The sequence below is a fragment of the Pieris napi genome, chromosome 18 (genome assembly GCF_905475465.1).
Source record: "Pieris napi chromosome 18, ilPieNapi1.2, whole genome shotgun sequence".
NCBI classification, from domain to species: Eukaryota; Metazoa; Arthropoda; class Insecta; order Lepidoptera; family Pieridae; genus Pieris; species Pieris napi.
In genome coordinates this window covers 9,014,547-9,029,068 of record NC_062251.1, presented here as the reverse complement: position 1 = coordinate 9,029,068, position 14,522 = coordinate 9,014,547, and the positions used below count along the sequence as shown (strand labels likewise).

Genomic DNA, 14,522 nt, shown 5'->3' with positions numbered 1-14,522 from the left:
CCAAAGTTAGTAATTCTTTTTTGGGGAAAGGGATACTCTTCTTTAAAAAAAACCCTGAGGCTCTTTTATCTCTGCCTTTCAATAAATTTAAGAAATGTATTAAAGAAAAGCTGTGTAAAAAGGCTTACTATAAAGTCAACGATTATCTAGTTGATAAAAGGGCCTGGGACTAGTGCTAGACAGGCTACCTCTAATTAATTTGCGATATTTGTTTTAAAATAAGTGTTATTTGATGATTTGATATTTTAAAAGAGTACCGAGAGTTTTTTACGCCGGCTTTTTCTCTCGGCCTACACCCTCTGTCTTCTTTGCCGATGAGTAGGGATGCCTACAAATTGAAATTTAATGACGTGGAATAAGTGATACATGTACCTTATGTTCCATAATAAACATATTTTATTTTATTTATTTTATTTTAGAACAACACTGGTCGTCTCCGTTCAGGTAGGTTTGTCACGCGGTTACCTTTCTTACCATCCCGACCTCTTTTGGGTCACTCCAGGGCTTTAGCTGAGAAAAGGTTAACATCCATGGAGAGACGAATGAAGAGAGATTCGATTTTTCGTGCTAAATATATTAAGTTTATGGACGAGTACTTTCGTCTTAAGTGGAGCATCAGGACTGACACATAATTTTGAGCTCTATGCCGGGGCACAGTCAAATGTTGTTTTAGAAGGCCAACCTGACCTGGGAGTAAGTAGTAATGTAGCCATGCGTTTATCAACCACTATTCCTGAACATATGAACTACAAATTGTTTTTCGACAATTGGTACACAAGTTTGTCGCTCATGGCTGCATTACATAAAAAAGGAATACTGCCCTTAGGTACCGTTAATCGGAAAAAGACACAATGTGTTTGAAAAAATACACAAATTCAAACACAAGAAGAAAAACGTATAGACCCCATGATTATTCATAAAGGAATATCAAAAAACATACCCGAATTCGAACTAATAAAAACTATCAAAGACCAAAACACGACGTTAACTAAACACACATTTACCGTTATATTTATTGCAAACAACAGGAACACTTCATTATATAACGCGGTGCTTAACACAACACCCTCTGCCTGGAAGGCTCTTGCCGATCTAGGCAGAATTAACATAGGTATGCAGAGGGTTCACAGTGGCAACTTCTCACCGTTTAGACAGTGTCAAAACTGCCTAAACTTCGGCCATACCAAGAGCCGCTGCCCTGCAAATACACCCACATGTGCCAAGTGTTCTGCTCACCATCCCACAGCAGAGTGCAAGGAGCTAACACAAAAGTGTGCCAATTGCAATGAACATAATGCTCAATACAAAACAAACACCGACACACAACACCGTGCCGACTCGGAGAGGTGCCCCAAAGTTTCAGCTATGCGTGCCCGCGTTGAGGCCAAAGTTAATTACATATAAACATGCACAGGAACATTAAAATCATTCAGGCCTTGACCGGTCTCGCAACGCCACTCAAGAACTCAAACACCACTTTATCACAAATAAACTCGACATCGCCATCATATCTGAACCCTACACGAACAATAACACAGTCAAAAATATTGCAGGCCTCCGCGTGTTTCAGTCCGATTCGGCGGACACAACAAAAGCCTGCATTATATCCCGCTCAGACATTAACGCACACATCATATTTCAATACACCACAGGGAATATAGTAGTTATTGCTATACCCACCAAAACAAAAACACTATACATCGCATCGGTTTACGTTGAACCGAAAACCGACACCAATAACACCCTAGATATACTAGATACATTCACAAAATCCTACATTAACTCAAACATCGTAATTGGCGGCGACTTCAAGGCGTGGCACCAACCAACCAACTCTGGGGTAGCCCCCGGAATAACATCCGGGAACAGCACTTAATAGACACTATTAACTCAAACAGTCTCCACATAATGCAGACAACACGCCCACATTCAAAACAATTACACACGGAACGGAGAGGTCTTCTATTATCGACCTCACGCTCTCATCAATACACACATATCATCACATACACAAATGGGAAGTCAAACAGCGTTTGTCCCCATCATAGCTACGTATGGCTACATATCCTTACACCTGGACCTCGGACTTCGCCGGGACTTCACCTGGAGATTCGTAGTTGCGGACGTCACACGACCCATCATTGGTGTTGACTTCTTGGGCCACTACAACCTATTAGTGGACTGTCGTCGTCACCGCCTCATCGACGGCCTCACAAGTTTGTCCGTCAACGCGCTACGCTGCGCCAACATTGCTGTGGAAACGGTGACCATCAAAACAGTTGCTGAAAAGTCCGACTTACACGACTTACTTCGCAACTACCCAGATGTAACGAAACCTACTGGAAAGCCAAAAGAAACCAAGTACCAAACGAAGCATCAAATACGTACTACCCCTGGTCCACCAGCCGCAGCTCGTCCCAGACGTTTAGCCCCAGATAGACTGCTTATTGCGAAAAAAGAGTTTGAAGAGATGTACGCAAATGGAACAGCTCGTAGATAGCACACGAGGAGCGGAGGTACAACCCACTCATAGCGGTCAAGGGCATCTCCAAAGAGATCCCCGAAACCGAATTAATACAAACCCTCAAAGACCAAAATCCCTCTCTCCGCTCACAAGAATTCAACATTAAATTCACACAAAAAAATATAAACGACAAACTATATAATATAGTACTTGACACCTCACCCATCGCGTGGAGAGCTTTCATATACTTGGGCCGCGTCAACCTGGCTTACCAACGGGTGCACGTGGAGGACTTTGGGCGTTTCATGCAATGCAGGAAGTACCTAGACTTCGGACACTGACAATCAAGGTGTCCCGCCACGGCCCCCACATGCGCAAAATGCGCTAGCTCACAGCACATAACATCTGAGTGCAGCGCCCCGAGCACCGAAACCCCCCGTTGTGTTAACTGAAGCGAACACAACGCCCGATTCAGCGGAAGCTCCCCAATTAACCACCGCACAGTGACAAGTGCCCCAAAGTGATTGCCATGCGCGCCCGCGTTCAAGCCAAAGTAAATTACATATAAAATATGTCATTACACAAACTAACAGATACACAAGCGAACCTAGATAGGTCTAGCAATAGTTTCCACGAGTTTAAAATTAATTTCATCAACAATATCACCGATATTGCATTCATACAAGAACCATATACTAGTAACGATGTAGCTAAACCTATCCCAGGCCTGCGATCATTTCAGTCCAACACGGACGGAAGAACGAAGGCCTGCATTTACACCAGGTCAAGCATCAACGCATTTGGGCTGTCACAATACTGCACAAATAATTTAATAATCATCGTAATACCTACTACACCTACAATTAAAGTTTACGTCGCCTCAATATACATTGAGCCCGACAACGACGCACACGATACTATGCATGCGCTTGAAACTTCCTATTAAACCACAAAAACACACATACTTTGGTTTGCGGGGATTTTAACGCCTGGAACTCAAGTTGGGGAGGCCACCGATACAACCGGAAAAATAAAAGAGGAGACAACATACTCATAAATTGAAAGTGAATTACCAAACTTGTAAACAACAAGATGTTTACAAGTTTGGTGCCAAGGGTGGGGTATTTTCCGTGACGCGTTGGTCCGCCATCTTGTTGTTGACAAGCTTGGTGGACAGCTGAAAGTTGGACGTCTCTCACACCGAAGTGAGTGGGCGTCCGAAGATTGGACTTCGTCACACCGAAGTGGATTGAGACGATATATTTAATTTTAAGTTAGAGTTAATCTTAATTTAATTTAGTTTTAGTGTGTGGTGTATTATATTATTTATATAATTTCATCAGTTCTACCGTGAAAAACAATAGATCCGCAAAGGTTGTCGGTTGGTGATAATAGACAACACGCGCTTTCACATTTAAAAAAGACGTGCTCGCTCAATGCAGAAGAGGAGCGTCGTCTTGATCCCAGAATCCATCCATCCATCAGCAAAGACACTCCCGCCGAGGAAAGTATCAATGCAATCAAGGATCAAAACGCCTCACTCAAATCAGAGAAATTTAACATCAAATTCAAACGGAACAATAGGAACGATAAACTATATAACCTCGTACTAAACACCTCGCCGACAGCCTGGCGTAAGTTCCTGGAACTCGAGAGGGTCTCAATTAATTACCAAAGAGTCCACTGTGAGAATTTCTCACCATTCATACAATGTAGAAACTGCCAAGGTTTTGGGCACACCAAAAACCGCTGCCCAGCCACCGTCCCCACCTGAGCCAAATGCGCAAAAACACACACAACGGGCGAATGCAGCAAGCCGACCTCAGAGAAGCCTTGCTGCATTAACTGCAGTGAGCAAAATCACCAGTATAAGACTACGATCGACGTTAGCCATCGCGCTGACAGCGAGAACTGCCCCAAAGTGAAATCCATGCGTGCCCGCGTCGAGGCCAAAATCAATTACAGTTAAACATGCATACACATTTTAATATCTTACAGGCGAACCTCGATAGGTCTCGCAATGCATTTCATGAGCTCAAATTACACTTTGATAACAATCACACAGACATTGCAATCATCTCTGAGCCATATCTAGGTAACAACACACACTCATCACATATACCAGGCCTACGCAGAAGCACTGTCTCCAACAAAACAATACGGAGCCATGGTATTCGATCTTGAAAAATTTGATGATGGTGGTATATGCAGCTCATTGGATAGTAGTTTATCATAAAATTGTGTATGTTTAAGTGCTCCACTGTCGGAAATACTACCATTTATGCCTGCATGTACGTACTAGAATTCATAATTTGCATTGACAACTGCAAGCAAAACTATACTGAAAGATCCCTTGTAATTATAATACAAAGATCCACTATGTGCCGGTTTCTCAATAATAATGTGTTTACCATCAATAGCACCCAAACAATGATCAAATTGCCATTTTTGTTCAAATAATCTCACTGTATCCTACCATTCATCTTTTGTTGCAGGAACCTGAAAAAAAAAAGAAGAAACTCAAACAAACCACAAGCAAATGAAATCCTTCAAAAACAAGTACAAGTGCTTGATGCGGCAAAAACTTTACTAAATGATTCTGGTGAAGAAAGTTCAGCTGATACTTTTGGACGTTCGTTCGTCGACGGACGTTAGCTCTCAACTAAAAGAGATCCCAAATAGAGAAATTAATAGGGGAAATTTTATTTTATGCCAAATTAAGTGAGCTTAATATAAATACTGTAATTAATTTAGATTTACGTCCAGGTCAGTCTCAAACAGGTTTTCCACGTTCATCATCTCTGTACCCATCTTCACATTCGATGATGTTTTAGGTTCAACCCAGCAGCCGCTGGAATCCACTACCTCTGACTCAGCAGAATCCATGGCTTCGACGAGCTCAAATTTAAGTCCAAATATGCGGAAAAGGAACCCAAAGATAAATATACCATTTATAGAGTAAAAGCGTATACTCGTAAGTATGCGGAGGACTCGAAACAGACTGGACAAATTGTTTTTCTTACTAAATTAGATGAGAATACTGTATTCAGAGATAGGGATCGTTTAGCTCTTTCCAAGGGAATAAGGGAACACGGGGTATCTGGTGTCATGCATTTACGTACTATTAATGAATATAAGGTCGGTGTAACATTTGATTTGCCTAATGGCGCGTCTAAACGGGCCATGTTTTGCTGCAATTGATGGCTGCAACACTGTGGCCGGCAACATTGCAAACAATAGCAGCCACACTTTGCAATATTGCAGTAATGTCCCGGCCATATAGCCAAACATGTTTTGTATAGCCACATATGGCCGATGTTGCCCCGATGGGTGGCCGGACGATCGCTAGGCTATCGAATTCAACTGCAATATTGCACAGCCAGTTCTCTTGTTGTTTCAGTCACTCTCTTTGTTATGGCATAGTGTATCCTTTTCTACGCGACATGACGTTTGCTTTGAGTGAAGTGTGCCTGTTGCTTTATTCTGTGTTTTGCGATCAGCTGTATTTGACGTTAAATTAAATATTTATTAAAATTTAGGCTACTACGTAAAAATGACTGCTACGTGGTCTAACGAGAAAATTACTGATTTCATTAATGAAGTACATTTATACCCTGAGTTGTGGGATATAAAAACCGGCATATACAAAGATAGGAATGCTAAAAAAGATGCATGGAATGAAATCGCTGAAAAGTTTGGCATAACAAGCAACGAGGCTTACAAAAAATTCAGAAGCCTAAGAACTTACGCAAATAATGAGGAGAAAAAGAAGAAAAGTGGTAGTGCTGGCGGTAAAACAGTAAAGTGGTTTGCTTACGATGCGCTATCGTTTCTCTTAAAACAAAATTCCGCTAATATAGGATTAGATAGTGAAAATGCAACTTCTAACGTAAGTATCTTTAATAAAGTATTTCAGAAATTCAAAATGTACATATCTGTGTATTAAGTATGCGTCATATCGATTGATAACTTAAACTTCTTCCCTCTGAATGCTATGTTATGTTACTGAATGTTATGTTATCTTGAACTTGTTCCTTCTAAATATTTATCTTGCCATGCTACTCGCCCCTGCTCTGTCATAAAATAATGCATAAATTCGTCTCTTATTGCTTTTGCTCTTGTGGTTGCATTCCTTCCCAATATTCTTAAATCTGTTAAACTTTGTTCGTCATCTCTCCATGAGCCTGGCATTATTCTACCAACGTCAATATCTTCACTATCAAAGGTATATATCTTCCCAGGAGGTGAATACAGAGATCTTGCTCTTGTATTTCGTCTCAAAAAATTATGTAAATGTGCACAAGCCACAACTATATCTTGCACATGTTTTAACTCAACATCAATAGTTGTGTGTAATATACGGAAAACTGAACACAAGATACCAAAAGAGTTTTCTACAATACGGCGTGCTCGAGATATTCTATAGTTACATACACGTTTTGGAGATCCTATGTTCAAATCTAACGTATAGGGCTTGCAAATATTCTCTGTTAAGGGAAATGCATCATCTGCCAGGAAAATATACGGTGTTAACATTTCTCGGCCGGGAAGGGTTTCAGGATGTGGTATGTTGAGAGTTTGACGCAGAAGTGCTTTCCCAAAAGCTGTATGTCTAAAAACTCCCCCATCAGATATACTTCCTTGAACTCCAGCATGTACATATAGAAAATTGTAACGTGCATCTGTTACAGCAAATAGCACTATGCTATAAAACTGCTTATAATTGTAATATTGACTGCCACTGTTCGGTGGACAGGTAATTGCGACGTGTTTGCCATCTAGTGCACCCAAACAGTGAGGGAAATTTCAACGATCCTTGAAATCTTTTGCAACTTGTTTCCACTCTGTGTGAAAAGTTTAAAGATATACTAACAATTTCATGTATTCACAGGCGACTGAAACTACACACACTGACATCAATGCTGACCCACGTGAATTCGTAGAATTAGAAACGACTGGCTCTTTGGAAGCCGTCGTTACTACTCCAAAACCACGAACTAAAAGGGCCAAGACTACAGATCCACTATTAGAAAAGGCTCAAAATATACGCGATGTTGGCGAAAAAAAAAAACGAATATGCTGCTTTCGGAGAGCATGTTGCCAACAAAATGAGTAAATATGACGACTACACGCGTTCGCAGGCTGAATTAAAAATCATGAAAATACTATTTGAATGTGACATGACAATGTACAGAACTCGAGCTGGTACTTCAGAAAGTCTATATTCAGACTTATCCACACCACCTCCTCAAAATCCTCAATCTGAAGATAACGCCGTTTCAGATAAAACACAGTCAAAATTAAATTATGAAGAACTTGTGTCGTTTACTATCCAAAATGATGCATGAAACTGAAAATTAGAATTTTTAAGGACTACCAAATTTCTTACTATGATTAGCCACTAATTGTTATTACTAGAAACCTTTTATTATTAAATTTAAAAAGTACATAATAATTACTTTATTACTAATTACTCCTTATTAATAATATTTATAATAGCAAACTTAATAAACCTATGTCAACTTACCTTGATGTATTCTTTTAATCCTTCTATAATAGCTGCACACACCTCTGGAATAATAGTAGAAATCGAAGCATCTGACACTCGGAACAGGTACATCAAACTTTTAAATGAATCTCCAGTTGCCAAAAACCGTAGAGTTATCGCCAATCTCGTGGTAACAGATATTGCTGTTCTCATGTTTGTATCATTTCTTTTTATTTTTGGTCCAATTTTGTTTAAAAGAAAGTCAAAGTCGCCTTTTGACATTCTTGTAAATTTCTTGAATAATTTATTATCAAGGCTTATTTCAAGACTCAAATTGTCTACAGTTTCACGCCTATTTCAGTAAGGTCGAATCCACAATCTCTTCTTTTTCTGTTTCTTTTATAAAACAATAAAAGCTGCTGCGATCAGTGTGATTTCGTCAGCCATTGTTGCCGGTTTGTGTGGCCCGTTTAGGAGTCTGCATCATGGGCCATACTATTGCAGACATATTGCAACACATTGCCCAGCCATAGATTGTTCGGCCATCAGCTGCATTAAAATATTTTTCTAATGGCCGGACAATTAGTGGCCAACAGTGCAGCCATCAATTGCAGCAAAACATGGCCCGTTTAGACGCGCCATTACAATGCAAATATGTTTTTGCAAAACAAAAAACTGCTTGATCAGTTATCTTTTAAAGCTTCAATACCTGCTAAGGACACGGAGGTCACTGGAGTTCTCACCTCTGTTCCAATAGATAGGTCCAACAAACAAATATTCTCTTTGATTGGTAGCTCTAAGAATGTTATACAAGTCAGGCGCTTCATGCGACGTGTCAGAAGTGATAGTGGTAGTTTTTCGTTTATACCTACACAGGCAGTTGCCGTCACATTTGCTTCAACCATCTTACCAGAGTATGTTTTTTTAGGCTCTTGGCGTTATAAAGTAAATATTTTATATATACCACCTGTTAAACAATGTTTAAAATGTATACTTTTGGACATATTGCTTAATTTTGTCATAATTCTGAAGTATTTTCATTTTCATCAATTTGTGGAGAGAAACACAATTTTAAAACCTGCCAGGTTGCTCCCAAGGATGCCAAATGTGCAAACTGTAGGGGTAATCATTTCGCTATTTCTTCTAAATGCTTGAAAAAAAGGGAAAAAGTAGAGGAAAATAAAATCTAAGAATGCCACATATTCAGATTTATTTGATACTAATGCTTTTCCAGGTCTAACAGCACGTAATTTAGATACTCAAGTTAATAATCTCATGAAATCTAATAGGTTTGTTAAAAGTTTAGTTGATTTAATTATTCTAATAGTTAATAATAAAGAGACACCTACTTAGTTTGCATCGATAAAAGAAACATTGAAAACGTCCTTTAACAATCAATTTTCCTTAACCTACTAATGGATCTATCCGAATTGAAGATAGTACAATGGAATGCTCAAAGTTTATATAGTAATAAGCATATATTTATGGATTTTCTTTACAATCAAAATATACACATAGCAATTATTAGTGAAACATGGTTTAAACCTCAACACAAATCTTTAAAAAAAACATTATAATATTGAAAGAAATGACACTGGTAACAAACATAACGGAGTTGCAATAATTGTACACAATAGCCATACACCAGTAACAACGAATTAGCTATACATATGTTTATGGGATATCCCAGGCCTCCAACTATTTCAGTCCAACACGGACGGAAGAACGAAGGCCCGCATTTACACCAAATCAAGCATCAACGCATACGCGCTGTCACAATACTGCACTGCAATTTAATAATTATTGTAATGCCAACACCCACAATTAAACTTTACGTCGCCTCAGTATATATTGAGCCCGACAACAACGCCCATGACACTATGCATGCGCTGGAGCATTTCCTTTTACACCACAAAAACACACATACCTTGGTATGCGGGGATTTCAACGTATGGCACTCATTATGGTCTGAAACTGAACTAGTTCAGAAATGCGTACACTTTCAAGGCGACCTTTCTTCTGAAAGAATTTGGATAAAACCAGATTCTGGATCATCGAAAAGTCTATCATCATTTCTGCGAAATCAGAATTTGGAGAACATTTATCCATACTTGGATATAGCAGTTCACATGGCTATGTGTACGTACACCAGCGACAAAATGTTCGGGTGAGAGAACAACCAAAGATGGGTAGATTCACTAAGAAGAGTAAGAACAATTTCTAGTGGACCATGTAACAGATTTGTCCAATAGATGTCTGCTGTGGATGAAAAAAGAGTCCGTTCGGTATTAGGTGCCGCTTGCAAGAATTGCATTCTTTATCACCAAAGTTTCATTTAATTTTATAAAATAGTTTATGTTGAAGTTGCAATTTTATTGATATATTTTGATTTTATAATAAGTTGAGTTATTTATTTCATAAATAAAGTAATTTTTCTAGAAGTGGTTTGTTTTTTTTATTTTTTGAAAGGTGATAGTCGTTAAAACTGAAGATGACGTATCCCAGCCTTCTACTTCTAAATCTAGTGAAGCCTTCTACTTTTTGCCCTTCACTGCCTGCTAGTTCGCAGCCTGAAAACTCTTTGACGGAACTAAATATTGCTTTGGACACCGCTTGTTTAAATTTGGAACTACTATAGAAAAACCAGTGAAATAACTAATACAAAACTAACCCTTTTGTTGAAACCAACGTATGCCAAAAAATCTGAACAGCCTTTCAAGAATATAGTAGACTTTATTGTAAAACTTATTTGCCTCTAAATATTGTTGAAAGTAACGCATTCCGTAATTTTATTTATTTTAAACTGGACCGAATACTTAATTTCTTAGAAGCTTTCTACGAAATAATGTCTTTTAGAACAAAATAATACTTACTTACTGCGAATTAGGTATCCCATGTTAGTGTCGACCCTAAGCCTGCAAACATTTTCTCAGTCGACCACGTGTTTTATTTTATTTGATAAATAATTTCAAGAAATGTTTTTTGTGCTGCAAAATAATTATGGAGTGTTTTTTGTGTAATTCGTTATGTGAAAACTCTACTTTTCGAGAGAAAAGAGAAAAAGTGAAGAAATTTAATAAAGACTTTTGGCTTTCTTGCAAAACTTTTCTATCTGCTCGAAAGCATCATCAACATAAACATCGAGATGTTATATTGCCTGACAATCGGAATGACGAATTAATAGGTTATCATTCCTCTTATTACAAAGAATTTGAGTGAAATCTAAATATTTGTCTTATGAAAGGTAAGTCGATCGAATATTTACTTACTTTAGTTTTAAAATAATTGAAACATTATTTATTAAGTTCATATTTTTACGTAATTATGTAAAATCGAGCATTAGCATTGTAACATTCTATTGTAGCATTGTATTATTGTTACAATTATTATTATTATTATTTTATTGTATATTTTATTTTAGAGTCAGATATCACGAGTGAAGAAAGTGAAACAGATGAAGATGATAGCGATGTTAGTAGCGAAGATTAATCAGATGAATCTGATGAAGATTATTAGAACGCGGTTTTATTTTATTTCTAAATTCTAACTCAAAAATAGTTTGTAACAGGTTATGGGAACAGACGCCCGGATAGAAGTAGGGAAGTAGGATTAATGAAGTGAAAGGCATCACGTTGATGCAAATTGATTGCGTGATCATATTAGACCGTCGCGTCGTCATATTAATTTTTCAGCTTACAATGGCGGACCCCCGGTCGCATAGCTTTGCTCAAATTGATCGTTTGGCGGGCCGTGATAATTATCCTACATGGAGTTTCGCGGTGAAAACCTTTTTGGAGCATGAAGATTTGTGGAAATGTGTCGAGACATCGGGCGTGGCATTTACGAAGACCGAAGATACAATTGGCAAGACCCTTGTTGACCCTACGACCAATGTTCATATCCAGGATGCCACCACGGCTAAGGAGGTATGGGATAATCTAAGAAAGGCATTTGATGACTCCAGCTTGTTGAGGAAGGTAGGTCGTCTGCGAGAACTAATTAATACAGATATGGAAAGTTGTGATGTGAAGTTGTGAAAGCTAATTTGTTTTAATTTCTATTTATGCATTATGCATTTTATCTATCTATTTATGCATTTTCAATTATTATATTTACTATGTAGGTGAAGATACGATTAGTTTGTTTATTTCTTTATATTTAAAAAACCTGAAAAAATCCAGTATTATTATTTTATTTTTCCTTGTTTTGTCTCTCACCCATCGTTATTATTCTTCATCCGCTTAAGGGTCCGTTCACACAGACCGGCTCGGAGAGGAGAGCAGATTTTTATCACGTTGGAAACAGTGTTTTGAGTGATTGTAGTAAAGTTTATTTTTGCATTTGCACCTTTTTTGTCATTAAAAATGCCTGAACGCGCTTCGTGTGAAGTAATAAAAGGAGCCGACCGGCTCCGCTTGCGTGCTCTTTCTCGCTCGCGCAGCCGATCGGCTCTGATTGCGTGCTCTTTCTCGCTTGCGCAGCCTGTCGGCTCCGATTGCGTGCTCTTTCTCGCTCGCGCAGCCGATGGGCTCCGATTGCGTGCTCTTTCTCTATCGCGTAGCCGATCGGCTCCGATTGCGTGCCCGCTGCGGCCGCGCCGACCGCCATTTTGATAGCAACATTTGAACGTAATAGTTGTGCGTACTTGTACGAAAAGATGAATGATGAAAAATTAATAATACTCGTGTCAAAATATGAGTGTTTATTTGACATAACCAAGCCATCATATAGCGATCGGATAATGAAAGACAATGCATGGGAGGAAATTAGCAAATGTCTCGGAATAAGTGGTAAGTAAGGTTTTCATTGTTTTACACCTACCCCCAGATACTCAAACGAATTTTAAAGCAAGGGCTTCTTAAACTCGTGCTGCGACGTGTTAGATTCAAAGTCAAAATAGGAATAACATGAGTTTAAATGCGCCCTTACTTTAAAAACTCGTTTGAGTATCTGATCGTTAGAATATACTTATGTAGTAGACAATTTTTATTAAATATAACTTAAGAAACTCGCGTAGCCACTTGATTTTGCCAATCTAAAGCACCACTTGATGAAAAATAATCCTTAAATTTATTCCTTGTGGTTAGAACTGCGTCGCTATTAGAACTGTTTTCATTATTATTGTCTGTTATTGCTGTTAATAAATTTATATTGCTGTGAAATTCATTCTCTTGTCCTGGCGTCCGATTTTCTATTAAAAAATTATGTAAACATGTAGTTGCTAATATAATTAAATCACAGTACTTCGGCTGAATTTTCATTCGTTTTTGATAAATTTCAAATCTTTGAGTTAGCATTCCAAATGCACATTCTACGACTTTTCTTGCCCTGCTTAAACGCAGATTAAATAGTTTTTTTGATAATTCTGTTCTTGCTTGTTCTCTTGGATACGGCCGCAATATATTATTGCTCAAAGGAAATGCCTCGTCTCCTATAAAAACATGTGGTAAGCTTTCAGTGGTACTAGGTAGAGGTTTATTTGGGGGCAGCTTTAACTTATTGGTGTTGAGTTTTTTCCAAAATTTTGAATTCTGTAAAATTCCGCCGTCGCTATTTTTACCATATGATCCGACATCAACAATTAAAAAACTGTATTTCGCGTCGACCACAGCTAGTAACACTGTACTGAAAAAGTTTTTATAATTATAGTATAAGCTTCCACTATTATCTGGTGCCTGTATATTGACATGCTTTCCGTCTATAGCGCCCAAACAGATAGGAAAATTCCAAATATTAAAGAAATCACGTGAAACCTTTTCCCACATTTCTTCATCTGGCATCTGCATAACTATGGGCATCAAAACATCACAAATTACTCTGATTGTCTCATGAATAATTGAATGAACTGTAGAAATTCCCATTCGAAAATTAAATGACAAGTTTTTGAAACTGCAACCAGTGATGAGGAATCTGTAAAAATAAAACAAACACACAAAATAGAAATATAAGACTGCCGTACCAAAACGAACTATAAAATAAAAAAGAGTTATGTTATTAATTTTTCATTTCTGTTCTTTCCAGTGACGCAGTGCCAGGATCGTTGGAAGAAACTGCGAGATAACTTCAGAAAAGCCTATTATAACCGAAAAGGCAAGAGTGGCGATGGTGCAACTACGTCCAAATTGATAAAATTTGAAAAAGAACTTTCTTTTATAATACCATTTTTTCGCAATCGAAACCAAATATCTAATGTAACATTATCATCGGATGATTCAGAGCCTGGCACACCAATACCACCACCATCGACATCATCTAAACGTTCGGACCATTCTGAAGTTGAATCGCTTGCAAGTACTTCTGGCTCGAAAAAGAGACCACGCTTAAGCAAAGATGTTGCTACGGTTTTCGAAGAGTATCTTGAAGAAAAAAGAAATACTACACCCCGTGACAAGGCATTACGTAATTTTTTTTTGTCTATGTCAGATACAGTGGAAACATTCCCAAAAGAAGTCCAAGCACGAATTAAAAGGCGCGTGTTTAACATTGTTAATGAAGCTGAATTAAGTCTGTATGAAAATAGTACAGATTTGAATTATTCTTTGTCTATAAATTCACCGCCATCGACTAATC

General features: G+C 38.2%; 1 protein-coding gene and 1 long non-coding RNA gene across 3 annotated transcripts in view; one reads left to right on the top strand and one right to left on the bottom strand.

Annotated features, from left to right (window-relative positions):
- The first annotated feature begins 12,193 nt into the window (after nucleotides 1-12,193).
- LOC125058545 overlaps nucleotides 12,194-14,522 on the top strand; it is a 2,776-nt gene continuing 447 nt past the window's right edge. The window contains exons 1-2 of the mRNA XM_047662637.1: nucleotides 12,194-12,742; nucleotides 13,974-14,522. Coding sequence (XP_047518593.1) covers nucleotides 12,610-12,742; nucleotides 13,974-14,522 — 682 coding nt within the window. The 5' untranslated portion in view covers nucleotides 12,194-12,609. The remainder of the gene's footprint in view (nucleotides 12,743-13,973) is intronic.
- Nucleotides 13,310-14,522, bottom strand: part of LOC125058547 — a 1,814-nt gene continuing 601 nt past the window's right edge. Inside the window, exons 2-3 of one of the 2 annotated variants that reach the window (XR_007118434.1) lie at nucleotides 13,706-13,862; nucleotides 13,310-13,577 (exon numbers count right to left, since the gene is read on the bottom strand). This is a non-coding gene — a long non-coding RNA (uncharacterized LOC125058547). The remainder of the gene's footprint in view (nucleotides 13,578-13,705; nucleotides 13,863-14,522) is intronic. The other variant, XR_007118435.1, reaches the window with a different exon arrangement.